At 42.7% G+C, this 18,455-nt stretch overlaps 1 protein-coding gene across 4 annotated transcripts in view; it reads right to left on the reverse strand.

The window, feature by feature from the left end:
• TDRD5 (tudor domain containing 5) overlaps window positions 1–18,297 on the reverse strand; it is a 107,833-nt gene extending 89,536 nt beyond the window's left edge. For 2 of the 4 annotated variants that reach the window (XM_086693112.1, XM_086693110.1), the window contains exons 1-7: window positions 18,111–18,296; window positions 15,680–15,735; window positions 14,871–14,933; window positions 12,993–13,251; window positions 7,377–7,614; window positions 6,258–6,668; window positions 3,533–3,729 (exon numbers count right to left, since the gene is read on the reverse strand). In XM_086693112.1, the coding sequence (XP_086549238.1) occupies window positions 3,533–3,729; window positions 6,258–6,668; window positions 7,377–7,608 (840 nt within the window). In that variant the 5' untranslated portion in view covers window positions 7,609–7,614; window positions 12,993–13,251; window positions 14,871–14,933; window positions 15,680–15,735; window positions 18,111–18,296. Of the gene's footprint in view, window positions 1–3,532; window positions 3,730–6,257; window positions 6,669–7,376; window positions 7,615–8,282; window positions 8,390–12,992; window positions 13,252–14,870; window positions 14,934–15,679; window positions 15,736–18,110 lie in introns of those variants that run through there. The other 2 variants (XM_086693109.1, XM_025921279.2) reach the window with 2 other exon arrangements.
• Window positions 18,298–18,455: the final 158 nt, after the last annotated feature.

Raw genomic sequence — 18,455 nt, forward strand, 5'->3', positions numbered from 1 at the left:
TTTCTATGCATTATTATACTAGAGAGCCCAGCTTATGTAAGGGGGAAAAAAGGAGGGGGGGGGGGCATACAGATTGAAAAGGAAGTAAAATGGTCTACTCCCAGATGGTATGATGGTCTATGCAGAAAATCCCAACTCTACGAAATAGTTACTAGAATGATGTCAACTACAGTATTGAGTTTATCAAGTACCTTGATTCAAGGTCACAAGATGCAAGGTCAAAATATAAAAAAAATCCAATTGATTTCTATGTACTAATAACAATTAAGTAGAAAATAAACTGAAAATACCTATCAACTACAGTATTGAGTTTATCAAGTACCTTGATTCAAGGTCACAAGATGCAAGGTCAATATACAAAAATCCAATTGATTTCTATGTACTAATAACAATTAACTAGAAAATAAACTGAAAATACCCTTTATAATATCCAAAGTATGAAAAATGGTGGTGGTGGGGGGTAAAATTTAGCAAAACATATGTAGGCCTTGAGTACTTAAAACTATAAAAGAGTACTAAAAATTTAAAGACCGAAGTGGAGAAATTATACTATGCTCATGGATCAGCAGATTCAATACTGTCAGGATGTCATTTATCCCCAAACTTACCTCTAGATCCCTTGTTTCATTCTAATCAAAATCACAAGAGGCATATTTATTTTTGGTAGAAATTGACAAGCTGATTTATATCAAATTAGGTTTATATGAAAATGCAAAGAACCTAGAGTAGCCAAAGCAATTTGAAAAAGAATAAGGCTGTAGGACTTAACTACATAATTTCAAGATGTTAAAGGGCACCTGGGTGGCTCAGTCACTGGGTTAGCGATGGACTTGGGCTCAGGTCATGATCTCGTGGTTCATGAGTTCAAGCCTCGTGTCAGGCTCTGCGCTGACAGCTCGGAACCTGGAACCTACTTCTGATTCTGTCTTTCCCTCTCTCTCTACTCTCCCCCCACTTGCTGTCTCTCTCTCTCTCAAAAATAAACAAACATTAAAAAAAATAAAAAGAAAGATATTATAAAGCTATAGTAAGAGAGAAGGGTACTGGCAAAAGAACCTGTAGATCAATGGACCAGAATGGACAGTCCTAAAAACAGAAGCTACACATACAAGCGGTCAACAGATTTCACAGAGGTGCCAAAGTAATAAGGTAGTTCTGCAAGGAAAAGAGTATTTTTCAAAAAAATAGTGCTAGAGGAATTAGCAATCCATTGCAAAAAACTCTGGTCCATACTGGTACCTTATATAAGAATTAACTTGAAATCAGTAATAGACCTAAGAACTAAAATCATAAAACTTCTAGAAGAAAACATACAACATTTTTGTGACTTTGGATTCAACAAAGATTAGTTAGGCAAGAATCAAAAGAAAAATATAAATAAATTAGATTTCATCAAAATTAAAGGCTTCTGCTTCACAAAAGGCAGAACTAAGGAAATGAAATAAGCATATACCAGGAGAAAGTATTTGCAAAACATGTCTCTGGTAAAGGACTTGTACCCATTCATATATAAATAATTCTTCCAACTCAATACAAAAGTCAATTTTTAAGAACAAGCAAAGGATGCAAGGAGACACCTTAAGGAAAATTTACAAATGGAAAATATGCATATGAAAAGATGCCCAACATTATTCATCATTAGAGAAATTTCAACACCATAATGAAATACCACTACACACCCATAATTAAAAAAAAAATAATGTTTATTCATTTTTCAAAGAGAGACAGAGCACGAGTCGGGGATGGGCAGAGAGAGGGAGACACAGAATCGGAAGCAGGCTCCAGGCCCTGAGCTGTCAGCACAGGTGTCACCACACCAACGTGTGGCTCAAATCCATGAACCATGAGATCATGACCCAAGCCAAACTTGGATGCTTAACCAACTGAGCCACCCAGGCGCCCCATGAATAGTAATTTTTTTAAGTGGACAATACCAAACATTAACAAAGATGCAGCTAGAACTCTCATATGTAGTTTACAGTAATGTGAAATAATACAGCCACTTTAGAAGAGTCTGACAATCTCTTATAAAGTTAAACATGCCCTTACTGAACGACCCAACAATCCTACTCCTAGGTATTCACTCAAGAGAAGTTCATGATCAAAGTGTATGCAAATGTTCATAGCAGCTTTATTTATATAAATACCCCACACAGGAAAGAACCCAGATGTCACCTGATGGGAATGGATAACAAATTGAGATAGATCAATATAGTGGAACGGTACGCAACAAGAAAAAGTAACAAAGTACTGATACTGATGAATCTCGAAAGCACCATGGTAAGTTAAAGAAGCTAGACACAAATGCTAGATGTTATTTAATTCCATTTATATGAAATTCTTGAAAAGTCAAACTTACAGAAAGCAATATTTATGTAGTGTCTACAGCTGGGGAAAGAGATCAACTACAAAGCAGCATAATGGAAATTTTTGAGAATGATGGAAATGTTTGGCCTCTTGATTTTGATGATTATGCAATGAGGTACATTTGTCAAAATTCAAACTGTACGTTTTAAATGGATAAACTATATGTAAGTTATGCTACTAAAGCTAGTATTTTTTAAGTTATAGAGGTAAGGCACTTTTATATCTTGAATTTAATTTCCATGTGCTTCTTCTAAGCTCTACGAAAGTTGTCATCTTGCTAATTTAACCAGGGTTTTTGTTGGTTATATTCTAGTAGCTTTTGTTCAAAACTCCTTCAGCATACACACAGTCAGAAAAGTACCAGGACCGTAGTGCTCAGGGCCAGCCATTCAGGTGAAGATATTCATGAGGGAAGCTGCAAATATACTTCTAGGACTTTGGTGAGAAGCTGGAACTAGAGACAGCTGCACAAAGTACAGGTGTCCCTCACTTTTCAAAAGTTCATGCTATGCCCTTTCACTTTTATGAAAAATCTAGGGTCCATTCTCATTTTTGCTAACCCAAAGAAATCGAAAAAGGATTTTCACTTTTATCAATAAAGGCCAAAAGCAAAAAGAGCATCCAGCAATCGTTTTGCAGTGAGCGGTTATAGGGACAGCGTGCGCCGAGCAGCCAGAGTGGCATCACCAGCCTCCTTCCCCAAGAACTACATTCAGCATCAAACCACCATAGCTTTGAATTGTGCTTTACCCCCATTTATTTTGTGCATCCACTAGCAAGATGTGTCCTAAGGTAGAAAATCCATTGGCTAGATGTAGCATAAGGTATCAGAAAAGCCTAAGAGAGGTTATTTTTGGGGTCTAAGAAGGCTCAAAATTTTTTCTATATAAATTAATGGCAATTGTTTCTTTGCTTTACACAGTTTCAACTTTCAAAAGGTTTCATAGGAACACCCTACTTTCCAATAGTGGGGGAAGCCTGTAACAGAAACCATGGGAGTTGATACAATTTTATTCTTTTCTCACTGCCACCTCTTACTAGCTAATAATCCACACAACCATAGAAAATGCTCAAGTTAAATATGAAATTAAGCTTCTCCGTCTAAGTATTAACCACTGAATTTAAACACATTTTTGGTTTATACCTCCAAACTCCTATATCTCACCTGGTTTAATTTTTCAGCGTGATTCAGCCTTGAAGTCTCTACCACATTTGACTTAAAAGTATTTTCCACGTTCAGTATTTGCTTCGGTGGTTCCAAGTTTGAAGTGGGTTGCGAAAAGCGTGCCTTTGTGACTGGGGAGACTGTAGGGTAGGACCTTTGTTGTTTCATTCTAAAAGGCTGGGTAAACATTTTACCTCCTTTTGTGAATAAAAGAAGAGCGGAGAAAAGTTGTCACTAACAATTTCTACTTTATTTTCTGGTGATTCTATGTAGAGGCTACTGTGACCTAACTGTTCTCAACTTAGAAATAACAATTATGGAAAGTAAGCTTACATTTTCATATTGCCAAATAAAATTTACATACAATGGAAAAGATTAGTCATCTATAAAAGAAAACCAAGGGATCATATATGTGTTACTGAAAAGGTTGGAGCTATCTAAAAACTCCATTTAAGATCACCTGAATATAATTACAGAAAGGCAGATTTCAATAGGTAAAAACCTAAAAACGTTTAGGAGGCCAAAAAGTCTCCAACTAAGAAGTCTGCTTAAAACTATGCTTCTCAAACTAGGTGAATAATCACCTAGTAGTATGGGAGCAGGAAAGGGGGATAAAAAGCTATAGAATAAAGGATATTATTCTAGAGTACAGATTTTTTTCTTCAAGATTTGTAGGGAGAAAAATACCACTGGCAAGATATATGCTGATGTACAACATGAATGATCAATCACTAGACCTCACTGTGGTCTCTTTCTTTACCATAAGATCAAGCCCCCCCCCCCCCCCCCACACACACACAAATTGTTTCCAAGATACCCTGATGATAGGAAGAAGGGTCACAGATGAGAAACATGAACAATCCAATCACTGGGAAGGAATATCACTCCCCCCATTCAATAAGTTGGCAAGCTGCTTTATACACTATCAACCTCTTACAACTTTAATAGCATAGGTTTGTCTCCCCAAGTTCAAGTAACTCAAGAATACTGACATTGCTGATGGTTGAGGGTAAGATTCAAAACACACACTGGCCCCTATAGTCTTCCCTGACCAGAGCTCGTAAACCCCCTAGGATATCTATATCAAATTACATTTCCTGCTCTGTCTCTGTCTCAAAAATAAATAAACGTTAAAAAAAAAATTTTAAAAAAGGGGCGCCTGGGTGGCGCAGTCGGTTGAGCGTCCGACTTCAGCCAGGTCACGATCTCGCGGTCCGTGAGTTCGAGCCCCGCGTCAGGCTCTGGGCTGATGGCTCAGAGCCTGGAGCCTGTTTCCGATTCTGTGTCTCCCTCTCTCTCTGCCCCTTCCCCGTTCATGCTCTGTCTCTCTCTGTCCCAAAAATAAATAAACGTTGAAAAAAAAAATTAAAAAAAAAAATAAAAAAAAGGGGCGCCTGGGTGGCGCAGTCGGTTGAGCGTCCGACTTCAGCTCAGGTCACGATCTTGCAGTCCGTGAGTTCGAGCCCCGCGTCGGGCTCTGGGCTGATGGCTCAGAGCCTGGAGCCTGCTTCCGATTCTGTGTCTCCTTCTCTCTCTGCCCCTCCCCCATTCATGCTCTGTCTCTCTCTGTCTCAAAAATAAATAAACGTCAAATTACATTTCCTACCACAGTTTAAGTATTGGTTTCTAAACTGGGGACATTCTCATGGTTTCACCTATATTAATCTAAATACAGATTTTAGAGAAAAAGAAAAATCACTGAAATAGGCGTAGAGATTCCCAAAATAGGCTCAGTGTATAGATTCTGTATCGTCAAGGGTCTAGTGACGCACTATACAAATGATCACATTGGTCTTCTGAGACTTTAAGAGGGACAGTGATTCGGGGACGAAAGGTACAGCATACAACCCATGGTATTGTAACAACATTGTATGGCACATGGTAACTACACTGTGGGGAGCACAGCACAAGGTAGTCAAATCACTGTGCTGCACACCTGAAACTAATGTAACACTGTGTGTCAAGTCAACTACTATATAGGTATATATAGTAGTGTGTGTGTATAAACATAAAACAAAAACAAGAGGGACAATGACTGGGTAAGAATAGCACTGGCTAAACAGTATTAACAGCTGTGTTTCTAACCCTGGCTATAACACCTTTCTAGCCATGCAACTTTGCAAAAGTCATTTACGTATCCTGAGCTTTGTTTTCCTTATCCCTAAGACTGGGTCATTTACCCTACAGTGTGGCTAGGAGAATCCAAGGTAAAACGCTATATAAGTGGTTATCATTACACTACATAAATTATTGCAGCGCCTGCTAGGATACCAAACATCAGTGCCAGCAAAACTCAGATGGCAAATGTTACTAACTAGTATTAGTTTTAAACTTTTCATCTTCCCTATCTTCCTTACGTGAACACACGCAACTAATGTTCGCTTACAGTGTTCCAGAGGAAGCAGATCTTGTATTTTTATAATAGCTACCACTTATTACACCCTTATAAACGCCAGGCACTTTTCAGACCTCATCTCGTTTCATCCTCAGCACTACTCCAAGAGGCAAGTATGATTATTCCTATTCTAGAGATGAGGAAACTAAGGCTCAGATGTTTTAAGTAACTGGAGTGAGATCACTCAACCAGCAAGTGGCAGAGCCAAGATGCAACTTTGACAAACTCTGGGAGCTGAGGCATTACCTACCTCTCTATCTACCATGACTGCTCCAAAATTTGCTAACCCACAATTACTAAGTTACTAAGTACTAATGCTAACATGCTTACCTGCTGGCCATCCTCTCTGCTTTTCCTCTGTTACGCTCTTCCTTAGCATCAACAAAGAACCTGCTCTGGTCTGCTCTACTGAAATGACATCTGAAGCAGCATTAAGTACTTCGAACATAGAGAGGAATCCATACTGTACATACTGGAATGAACGTCCAAATCGCCTGGAAAATGCCTTTTCAAAATCAGAAAGGAGAACGGGAGATAACGCCAACAGGTCTTTCAACTCACTCTTCACAACAGCTGGAAGAATGGGAGGCACCCTTCCCCGGTAAGGTACTCGCCGACGACGGGAGCTCGGCCCAGAGCAAACACTGGCCCTTCCCCTTGGCATGGAATTTCGAACCTTATGGTTGCTCCTCTGTTTTGCAACTAAACTTGCTATTCCTTTGGTGGATTCATCTGGAATGGCTAAGGAGGTGTGAAAAAAGAAATCACAGTTAGATGAAAACTTGCTCCTTTCTGTACCCTTACATCTGTGGTTATACAATTTTAATTCTCCACGGAGCTGTGTATCTAGGTAACATGATAAACATGAACCCTTGGTTCTTCCATCTCTTTTAGACAACCACTTGTTAGCTCCTCTATCAGAAGATGAAGACAGAAAGATCAAGCCCAATATTTAACATTACTTCTGACTCCTGAAATATCTGAAACTCTCAAGATGAACAAACTTTCCTGCAATGTTTTTTTCTGTGCGTCACGAAATTTAAAACATGAAGTCATAGTTAAAGTCCCATTGTTATGCTTCTTCCAATTTAAGGTGCAATAATTTGAAATCACATGCAAAATGTAGTTCCTGTGAATGCACATTTTTCTGGAGAAATAAATTCTTGATTTTGCTAAAGCTTTAACTCTGCCCACAACTTCAAAGGTAACCATGAACCCTCTCCCCCTCAAAAAATTAAAATCCCCTGCCTGGGGTGCAGGATAATCGCTATAACAATTCTTTTTTCTTTTGTATTTTTAATTCCAGTTAACATACAGTGTTATATTAGTTTCAGGTGTACCACATTCAATAATTCCATACATCACCTGGCGTACTCCCCATTGCCTATTTACCAGAAAAATTCTTTACTAATTACGTGTTACTTATAGATCTTCAAATTCTAAGCTTACCTTTCAGTATTACAGTACCATCCCCACAAGGGCAGACAGTGACAACATCAGGCATGTCCAACACCAGCTCCATAGTGGACCGATATCCAAGAACCCGGAGTGGTAAATGGCTGCCAACCATCAAAAGGTACTCCTTTTCCAACTGCTGTGGGGTCAAACCATCTTTGGTGGAGATGAGAAGTGACCTTATTTCTTTCCTCAGGCATTCCTGGATACGCTCTTGTTCAGACATAGCACCCTACCGGATTTAAGATAGAAACGTGGCTCATTAGGAAGAGCAGACAAACCCAAGACGGAGGGAGGGGAGAGTTTAAAAGGATCAATAGTGGAATATAAACAATCGACACCAGAGTTCTAAAGGTGATAAAGCAGAAGCAAAACCATGAGGATTCTCTGAAACTCGGCGTTTCACACAATTCAAGCTCTCTCAACCTGTGTCGATTCACCTGCACGCGTCTGGAGACATCATTGCCCCTGGCTAGCGTGTGGGAAGTCCAAGCTCCTGGCTCGACTTTGCTGAAGCCCCGATAACGGTTTGTCTGGGGTCTCTACACCGCAAACTTCGCTTCAGACGGGATCCCTCCTCGACGCTGGGAAAAAGCTCGGGAAGCAGGCAAACGCAATACCGCCTTCCCCAGCGCTAGGAGAGGGCTCCCGGTAAAGACGCTCGCACCGGCATACCTGGTCCGGCCCAGACCGACGGGGAGGCTGCCCGCTTCCTCTTACCCAAGTCAACGACCTCATCTGTGCCGGGGAGCCGGGTCCCCTGCCCACCCCAACGTCCCTCCCTGCCCCCAGGCGGAAGGGGAAGCTTCCCTTCCCTCGATCCCTGGGGACTGCCCACGCAGCGAGGGGGTTGTGGGGAGAGGCCGGCAGGAGGCAGGCGGGTGGAGTGTCGCCCCTCACCCGTGTCGCCCACAGTGCGGGCGCTGCCGTTGCGTGGCCCAGAGACTCAAAGGCGCTCTCCCGTCCAGCCGCCTTGGAGGAGCAGCGCCAAGGCGCCCGCGCGCCTGCGCACCAGTGCTGGAGGGCGGGAGGCGTGCAACTCGCGCGGCGTTCCAGCCCCGAGGGCGCGCGGCCGGTGGGACGGTTGGGCAGGGCGGGACGCTCGGGGGTCCAGGCTGGGGGCCGGCCGGCGCGGGGCCGCCACGCTAGGCTCTCGGGCGGCGTTGGTTCCTTCGCGGGGGGGGGCGGAAATCGCCGGCGCCTACCTCGTCCAGCGTGGCTGGGAGACGCGAGGTGGGGCCGCGGCTCGAGAACCTCTCCGACCACATCCCCAGCCCGACAGGGGCAAGGGCAGCGGGCCGTCCCGCCATTGGGACAGGCAGGTGGGAGGAGGTGGTGGAGGGGGCCTCGAGGTTCTTGACTTGGGTGTGCCTCATAATCACCGGTGGAGCTTGTTTAAGGGGAAAAAAAGATACCCAGGTCTGATCGTCGGGGGAAATTACAGGCATTTCTGACGATAGGTGTTGAATCCCTGCAGAGTTACATGCAATTTAAGCTCCCGGAAGAGACGAATGATTGGGACCTGGAGAAAGAAACTTCCAGGTGCCATTGGAGAAAAACGAGCTGGCAAACTAAAAAAGGGAATGTATATTTGGGTAAATAACCTGGGAATGTATTTACTGGACAGGTGGAATGAGCCCGATTTCTATGGTCCTTGAAAACTAGAAAACAGTTTAAGAGGTGCAGAACAGAGGCACAGTATAAAGACCTTTAAGATGTACACTCTAAAAAAGTAAAAAGGCAAACCAAAACATAACCAAGGAATCTGAATTAAGAAGGAAAGCTGTGCACGCACATCTACTTTAATTTCCATCTAAAATTCCATGACATGTTAAATCCAAAAAAGCTCTAGGAACAAAATGTTCCATCAATGAGGCAGGTATATTGAGGAACCCCTGACAGAAAATAGAAAAGATTTATGGGCTGGTTTATAGTCGAATGGACAAGGCTAAATAGCAAATTAACAAAAAGGAAAATGATGAGATGTGAAAAGTGAATCTAGATGTTCCAACATCCAAATGACAAATGTTACAGAAGCAACGGAAAGAATGGTGGTGAGGTCTGGGAGTTAAAAAAGAAGGACAATATCCCAGATGTGAAGAAAAACACATTTTCAGATTAAAAGGGCCGAGTGAGTCCTTAGAATAATAAATGAAAAAAAAAGATCCCATCCTAGGAGAAGATCCCATCCCAAGCCTAGGAGAAAGGGAATCAAGAGTTTTGTTTTTTCTTTAAGTTTACTTATTTTGAGAGAGTGTGTGGGGGAGGGGCAGAGAGAGGGAGAGAGAGAATCCCAAGCAGGCTCTGTACCGTCAGCACAGAGCCCCATGTGGGTCTCGAACTCACAAACAGTGGGATCATGACCCTAGCTGAAACCAAAAGTCAGATGCTTAACCAAGTGAGCCACCCAGGCACCCAAGAGATTTTATATAAAGAGATTATATAAGCACTGGACATTAGATGGCTATCGGATTTCTCAGTGGAGCAGTATCTTCAAAGCTGAAACAAATCCTTTACCCAGCCAAACCAGCATTAAGTGCAGGAAAAGAAAAGACATTTTCAGACATGTAAGATTCAGAAAGCTTATCTAACTTGAGAATGACTCCTGCAAAATGAACAAAGAATTGAAAAAACATTATCCCAGATTCTCATCCCCAATTATCTAACAGCTACCACACATTGAGCACTTACAAGATGCTCTTTTATGTAGAATATCTAATTTTCTCCCCAGTTACTCTGAGGTACAATCATGATCCCCACGTTAAAGTGAAGAAACGGATATACAGACATGAACAAAGGTACAACAAAGAGTGATAGGCAAGAAAAACATAACACTTACGGCTCAATCTAGAAGGGTAAGAAAAAAGAGACTTTTAGAAAGCTATTCTGGAGCTAAATCCCAGATCAATAACTGAAAACCAAGAGTCAGGGGCTATGTGAATTACTCCAGTGAGGACACCCCACTGGAAGTCCTCACGTGCTTGGGTTTATGATAATGCAGTCATTCTCCAAGACCCAAAAGTCTTTTGTGATGACTCACCTGGGAAGTGAATGGAAATAAGGTAGGAACAATCACACCAGGTATCTTCCATGTCTTTGATGGTAACACTTGCCTCTGCAGTTCTCCAGGTAGGCTTTTGATGTATGTTTCTGGCACTCTGCTTGGCATTTTCTACCAGAATAGCCCTTACTCAATGAGTGAATGCACCAATGCAGGAATTCTGTCTGTTACTGAGATTCCTAGTCCAGTTTTTCACTTGGCAAGCAGGGTACATAACCACAAGAGGAACTCACAGTCCCACTAGCCCTATCCAAAGGTGACAGAGGGCCAGAATTCATTTATCACCAACCCCTGTACACTCAGAATGTGAATGGCAAACAGTGACTTTTGGGGTCCCAGAAATTAGAGTTAGTTAGCATTAGGAAGTGATAGTCACTGAAAAACGTAGGCGTTTCCTTTTCTTCAGAGCAGTTATCCTAAAAAGGATGAAGGTTTGCAATGTTAGGTAGGGCAGCATCTTTCTGTAAGAGAATAGTCAGATTGCATTCAAGAGACTCTGGGTCCAGGATCTGATTTAGTTTGAGGAACAGGGTGACAAAGCCAGGTCTCTCACTCATGAGATGCCTCTGTTCCCTAGACCTACAATAGTGTTTTGTTGGTCTGTTTGCTTTTGTTGTTACACAAATCAAAAAGACTCCGCTGTTTTTTGAGTTCATTCCTTGGGATCCTACCATTAATTAACAACAACCAGAGAGTTCTGTGAGTTAGACCAATGTGTTTTTCCACCCTGCTGCCTATTATGATGATCAGTTAATTCTGGTAATTAACTGTCTCCAGCTGGTCTCCTCCCATCCCTGCTTGCATCTAGGAGTGTATTTCAATTGCAGCTGCTGCTACCAGCAGTTCTGCCTTAGAAAACAGCCAGGAAAGAGGTTTTTGTGTTTTGTTCAAGCTTCTGAAGCTTTAAATATGCCTCATGACAAGAATGAGAGGATCTTTAGATAAACAGAAGAGAGAGTGGGTGAGTTCAAGTTCATGACAGAACCAATATAGCATTCCTGCCTCCCAACGTTTTTTAACATTATGCCTAATTTGGGACCATTTGATGGTATTGTTCAATTTTTCTTCCCACAAGCAATTACTCCAACTTTTGCCATCCCTCCTACACTTTTTACCCACTCCTGCCTCACCACTAGAAATTGACTTTGCTTGGACTCCCAGAGAAAGTGGAGGCTCTCATGCGTGAACCTTCTGAGCTTCCAACTCAGAAACAACTCAACTAGCCCTGCTCTCAGCTTTCCTTGTGGTCTCAGCAGGTGAGGGACCATCTATCTCACCCATCCATCCTGCTCTTGTGTCTATCTCCCCAACTCCTCTAGCCTCATGACCTTTGGCTATTATTATAGTCCTGTATAATCAGTATCTCTTTACGCTCCTTTCCTGTAACAAAATTATGCGCTAATCCTTTTAATCTTACACAACACAGACACAGGGAGTGGGAAACGTAAAAATACACTTTTGACCTATGTACCTCTGTAGCCATTCCTGTGTGGCCAAGTCCTTGAATAAACAGTCCACGCTCATTTTTTTTCCCACTTTTTCATCCACCATTCACTACTCAACCCAAAGCAAGGAGCCTGCTACTCTAAATAGCGTCCTTAAGCTACTTTTAGCAAAATCACCAATGACAAATCTTGTAATTGACAAATCTTAAGGACTTTTCAATCTTTTCATCTTTGATAATCTCTGATGTTTACTTTTGGTGTCCCCTCCTTTTCTAAAAATCTCTCCTTGGTGGGTTTCTATGCTGCACCAGCCTTGGATCCTAGCTTTCTGCTCTATTTCCTATTTCTGATATGAAATGCCCACGTACCCCAGGGTCTGTCCTTGGCCCTTCTCCTTTTTACTCTTCCCTCTTCCTGAGTGACCTTTTTCTTTCTCATGGTTTCAGCTTTGGGGGCTGCCTTTGTTCATTTAAGCAACAACTATCTTTTTAGTTCCTATTACGTTCCAGGCAGCGTTCTAGAAGATGGGACTAAAACAGCAAAACAAAGTGCCTGTTCTCCCGGACCTTAACAAGGACAAGCAAAAGGCAGATAAATATATAATGTCGAGTAATAATTGCTTAAGGGAGTGAGAAGGGACTGCTTTAAATGAAGTATTTAGAAAACTGTTTTGTTTGGCCTCTACGATAGTGGTTTTACAACGTGTGGTTCCAGAGCCGCGGCATCACCTGAAAACTTGTTAGCAACGCCAATTGTCAGACCCCACCCCAGACCTGCTGAATCAGAAACGGCAGCGGGGGAGGGGTAGAGGGTCCAGCAGAGTGTTTTAATAAGCCCTCCAGGTGATTCTGAGGCATGCAAAGTGAGAACCACCACTCCAGAGCAGTTTCCCACCGCACGCGTCATGAATACATTACAGGCGTGGAGTCTAATGCTGATTTTTCTCAGCTCACTGGGGTGGCTTCAGGGGTGGGGGCAAGCAGGTGCTGGAAGCCCTCCAGCCCAAAGTAGCCTCCACCCAGACTTTTCAGAGGCAAGCAAGTGGGGTCAGACGCAGTACCCACAGGGACCCAGGTAGGAAGGCAAGGGCCGTTCAACACTCACCAACAGGCTCAAGAAGCTAGGCGCTAAACGTTCTACTTCTGCTTCAGGGCTACCCCTGCGGCTGCGTGGATGAAGTTCCCGACCTGAACGCAGACAGTCTGCGCAGCGCAGCGCGAAGCTAGGTCCACGGCGGTGGAGGGGCGTGGCTCTTGCTGGGCCCTTGTCTGCGCACTCAGGGCAGCTTCCGCTCTCGCTGTGCTTTGAGTGCTCTTAGTAAGGCACCTGGTCCTTAAGGTTTCATCGTGATTCTGAAATAGTCCTTAGGAAAAAGGTTAATTGGATTTAAAATCCATTTGCATCATCACAAGGAATATCAAAATTACATTTGTTGATGAAAGATACTCGACCCTTCAACTGTTAACCTAAATTTTTAAGTGGTTGTAAAAATCGTTTTCAGCTTTTTTTTCAACGTTCTTTTATTTTGTGTGAGAGAGAGAGAAAATCCCAAGCAGGCTCCGCACCGTCGGTGCAGAGCCCAACGCAGGGCTCGATTCCACTAACCGTGAGATCATGACCTGAGCCAAAATCAAGAGTTCGGTGCTTAACTGAGCCACCCAGACATTCCAGTTTTAAAAACTCTTTTAATCACTTTACGATGTATATCAAATTATCGTGATAGACACCTTAAAAATAATTTTTGTCAATTATAGCTCACTAAAGCTGGAAAATAACTTTTAAAATTGTGTGAACACGTTTCTCATCAATGGTGACAAAAATTTTAAAAGCTTATTAAAAAAGATTTGATTAGAAATTTTATGTAACAACTTCAAACAATATATTTGTGGACGCAAGCTCACGATTCTTCTTTTCCTCATTTAAAGTGAACTTTAATTTTTTTAATGAGGTATAATTAATTGGCATGTAACATGTTGGTTTCAGGTGTACATTATTTGATACTTGTATATATTGCAAATGAGCACCACAATAGTTAACATCCATGCCCTACACAGTTTAGAAAAAATTTTTTTCTTGTAATGAGGACTTGTAAGATCTACTCTCTTATGAAATACAGTACTATTAACTACAGTCACCATGCCACTACATATCTCCATTATTTATAACTGGAAGTTTGTATCTCTTTACTCCCTTCATGCATTTCAAGATTGTATTTTAAAATTGAAAATATTTTATTAGGGGACGCCTGGGTGTCTCAGTCAGTTAACCGTCTGACTCTTGATTTCAGCTCAGGTCATGAGCTCACAGTTTATGAGTGAGATCTCAAGCCCCACGTTGTGCTCTGTGATGGCCGTGCAGAGCCTGCTTGGGATTCTCTATCTTTCTCCCTCTCTGCCCTCCACTGCTCATGCTCTCACTCTTTTTCTCTCAAACATAAATAAATAAACATTTTTTCAAAGTAATTAAAAAATATTTTATTAGTACACAATCCTTCTGATATTGAATCCCTAATACTTTTCCATTTTCTTTTTACCATGATCCTATATCAAAGATATATTTTTCTAAAAAATGTTTAAGTGTTTATTCTTTGAGAGAGAGACAGAGACAGAGCATGAGCGGGGGAGGGTCAGAGACATAGGGAGACACAGAATCCAGAGCAGGCTCCAGGCTCCAAGCTGTCAGCACAAGAGTTGGACATGAGGCTCAAACTCACCACAAGATCATGATCTGAGCCAAAGTTGGACGCTTAACCCACTACACCACCCAGTTCCCCTCAAAGATATAATTTTATTGCTGTGCCCTTTATAGATAACCTCAAATCCTTTTGTTTGCCCCAGTATGCTATTCAAATTTTGTTTGCCATAATGGGCAAATTAGAAGCACTGCTCTAGGATCTCAAGATCTCTCTCTCACTCTTCCTCCCCCTCCCTCTCCCTCCCCTTCCATCTCCTCCATAGCCCAACACTTAAACAGGTAACATACCTGTTTTCAGCATCCTCAGGGTCACACAAGTCACCAGAAATAAGAAATTTAAGGGAATTTCATCTGCAATGGGAACAAATTCTAAATTGAAGTATAATGGAGCCAAAGCTGTCCATAATCCCTTTTCCGCGTGCTATGTTCTCTTTTAGTGGTTCTCTGTCTTCCCTCCCTCTTGGCAATCAGGAATACCTCCAGATTTGGGACGGAAGATTGCCTACAATTAAGGAAAAGCCTTGGGGCACCTGAGTGGCTCAGCTGGTTAAATGTCTGCCTCTTGGTTTCCGCTCAGGTCATGACCTCAGGGTTTGTGGGATCAGGGCCCCCATCAGGCTCTGTGCTAACAGTACAAAGCCTGCTTGGAATTCTCTCTCTCCTTCTCTCTCTGCCTCTCTCTCTCTCACACACACAAAATAAATAAATAAACATTAAAAAAATAAAAGGAGGGGCGCCTGGGTGGCTCAGCCGCTTAAGCGGCCAACTCTCAATCACGGCCCAGGTCATGATCTCACAGTTCGTGAGTTCAAGCCCCACATCAGGCTCTGCGCTGATGGCACGGAGTCTGCTTGGGATTCTGTCCCTCCTTCTCTCCGCCCCTCCCCTGCGTGTGCCCTCTCTCCCTCTCTCTCTCAAAATAAATAAATAACCCCCCGAAAAAACCTTTAAAAAAATAAAAAATAAAATAAAATAAAATAAAATAAAAGGAACAGCCTTATCCCAGGCTACCCTTCCATCATAACACTTTATTACACCTGTTTACACATCAGTTTCTCCCTGTTAGACGTTCCTCGAGGGCATGTGCCATATCTTACCTCTACGTCCTCAGAGGTGAGCAGTGCCAAACACATAGCAGGTGCTCACTAAGTATCTGTGAAGTGAATTAATGAGAGAAAAGTCAGGTCAGTCTTACCTCACCACTGGACCTGACAAGGGGACAAGTGCATCGCCAGTGAAGAAGGTGGGAAGGAACATAGATGTTCCAGATCAGTATAGTTAGGGGAAGTGGGTCTGCCAGAGATGTCTACGGTTGTGACCAACTGCCCAGCCTATTAAGGTTAAAATACCCACCCTTCCCAAGTCTTCTATCTCCTCACTGCCCCCCTCATTAACGCAGGTGGTCACCAAATTCTGTTGATTCTCCGCCTGAGAAGCAGCTTCTGCCTCCTGGCCATTCCCACTGCCACAGCCCAGGTCCAGCTCACAATAGCACCACTTTTCTAGACCTCTGCTATGCCCTCCTGGTTGGCCTCTCTGCCATCTACAAATTGAGAAAGTCAAATTTAAGTCCCTGTAGTCTCCTCCAGGTCTAAAATGATAAGATTTGCAACTTTATCTGGTGACAAGGAAGTCCCGGCTTTCTATTAAATAATTCATATAAACCAATATTCACTCCACTTAGCAAATGGATATAAAATTTCAAAATACTAAATAATAACTATAATAATTTAGAAAGCCTTGAAATCGTCCAAGACCTTTGGCCTTTGACCTTGGAAACAAACTCAAAAGTCAACAACTGTAATTGGTCCTCCCTTCCTAGTAAACCCTCACAGATGCCAGTCTCATAACAAATCCAAACAAGGAGTAAAGTATTAAGAGTACAAAAATGTGCACATATACTTTCAACAAAGGGATGACCAATACTTTCAATTAAAAAGGAATCTAGAAAGAAAACAGCAACATCCTTGTAAGTACAGCCAGCCTGAGGTGCATTCTGCTGCCTCAGCACTCCCCAACCCCTCCCCACCCCACACCTTTCAGAGATGCTGGGTTGACCATGCAACGTGATGCTCTTTCTCAGCTATTGTCATTGCCATCCATAATCTCAACAGCCTTGTGTTGTAAGCAGGTGTGTGTGTTACTGTTATATGTGGATACTGAAAATGAAGTCAGATCATGTAACTTCTCCATCGTCCCTACAGCAAAGGAGACTGACGACAGGCACCCTACATGGATGGGCTCCAATGCCAAGTAGGGCCTTTTCTCATCAATTTTTCTCCGGCCAGAAATCCCTCTATCTTCTTGGCAGACAGGGTGCAATTTTGAGATTATCATTTGGCCAGATAGCCTGCCAATTCCTGGAGTAAAAATTGAGGGCCAAGTTTACTTTAAGAATCTATAGCTAGGACCCCAGGTCCAATTAATTTGCAACAGAATCAAAGGCTGAGAAGAAAAACAAATACTATCATCGGTTTCAGGCTCTTCTGAACAGGAAAATATTTACAGGATGATAAACTGTGTTTAATAGCAACTATTAATTTGAGTGAATATTAGGTAATCATGATACTTTTCCCTCTATGGACCAAATGAAGCTTCAGAATTTTTCTCAGTGTCCTGCTCTAGGCAGGAACTATAAATTGAGGCAGGCACTCGAAAGAAACATTTGCCTCTCTTACATTCCTACCATGCAAGAATCAGGTTTAGAGAGTAAAAGCCAAATCTATTTAAGTTACTTTATTACTAATCCTTTATTTTATTCCCAGTGACCTAATTTAGAATATATGGAAGAAAGTACTGGAGTGGTTTTTCCAGAGCCCTGGGAGTTACTTCGGGTCCACATTCTTTAATAAGGTTTTTGACAGGAAAACCTGTGTGAACTCAGTAACTATTGAAAAATAAAAAACATTTCTGCCATCGTGATCTGCGGTATTGGAGCAGAATCCTCAATCTTGAGTTTGAAGCGTTACCCATTCAGTGAGAAATGATTAATAGTAAAAGAGAAATAAATTTATTCAATGTTTCAAGTTCCTCAGAAGTGAGTGGGGCAGCTCCCCCAGTTTGTTGCTGGATGGAGCATGGCCAGGAACCTGAAAAAGTGACAGTCCTGCCTTCATCAAGGAAGCATGGGAACGGAGCCTAGCAAAGGACAAAAGCATCCTTAAAAAAAAAAATCAGATCCCTTCCCTTCTATGATTCTTCAAGAAGCATTACATCATCAACAGGCTTAAGCATTAGTAAACACAATAATAAGTTAATAAAAAAAAAAGAAATATAAATGTAAATAAGAAAGAGAGAGACTGAGAGAGAGAGAGAGAAGGGGCCTAGAAGAGTTTCTCTAATCCCCCCCCCCCCCCACCTTTTGAAATGTGGATCCTCCCAAAAGTAGTCCGACGACCCTAATTCCACTTTGAAAGCACTTGCAAGAGCAGGGCCAGGATATAAAATAAATGAGGGGGAGAGGGGAAAGGCGCCCTGCGGAAGCCTCCAGGGGGTAAGGGGACGCTTGGGAGAAGTTTCTTATTTTACCTTAGGGTTACCCTAATTCGACGACCTATATTCTGTTCCCTTAAACTGTCTAGCGCCCCCTCGAGGACCACGTCCCTAGTTCCTAGGCCGCGCAGAGGCCGCGCAGAGCGCCACCGCCCCTTCGGCGATCTGCGAGCCTCCGCGGTGGGTCAGGCAACCGAACCTGCTTTACAGCTCAAATCGTCGTCCGTAGAAACGCATGTTGATGCCACACCAAGCGGCACGCGGGCTTCTCACAAACGCCTCGTGGCCAAGGTCGCGCGAGTCGCCGGGCTGGGCGGGCGGGCGTGCCTCGGGGAATCGCCGTCCCGCCTCCGGGCGAGCAGAGCCCCGCCCCGCGCACCG

This window comes from Puma concolor, chromosome E4 (genome assembly GCF_028749965.1).
Source record: "Puma concolor isolate L17-30 chromosome E4, mPumCon1.1.hap2, whole genome shotgun sequence".
In the NCBI taxonomy this organism is placed as follows: Eukaryota; Metazoa; Chordata; class Mammalia; order Carnivora; family Felidae; genus Puma; species Puma concolor.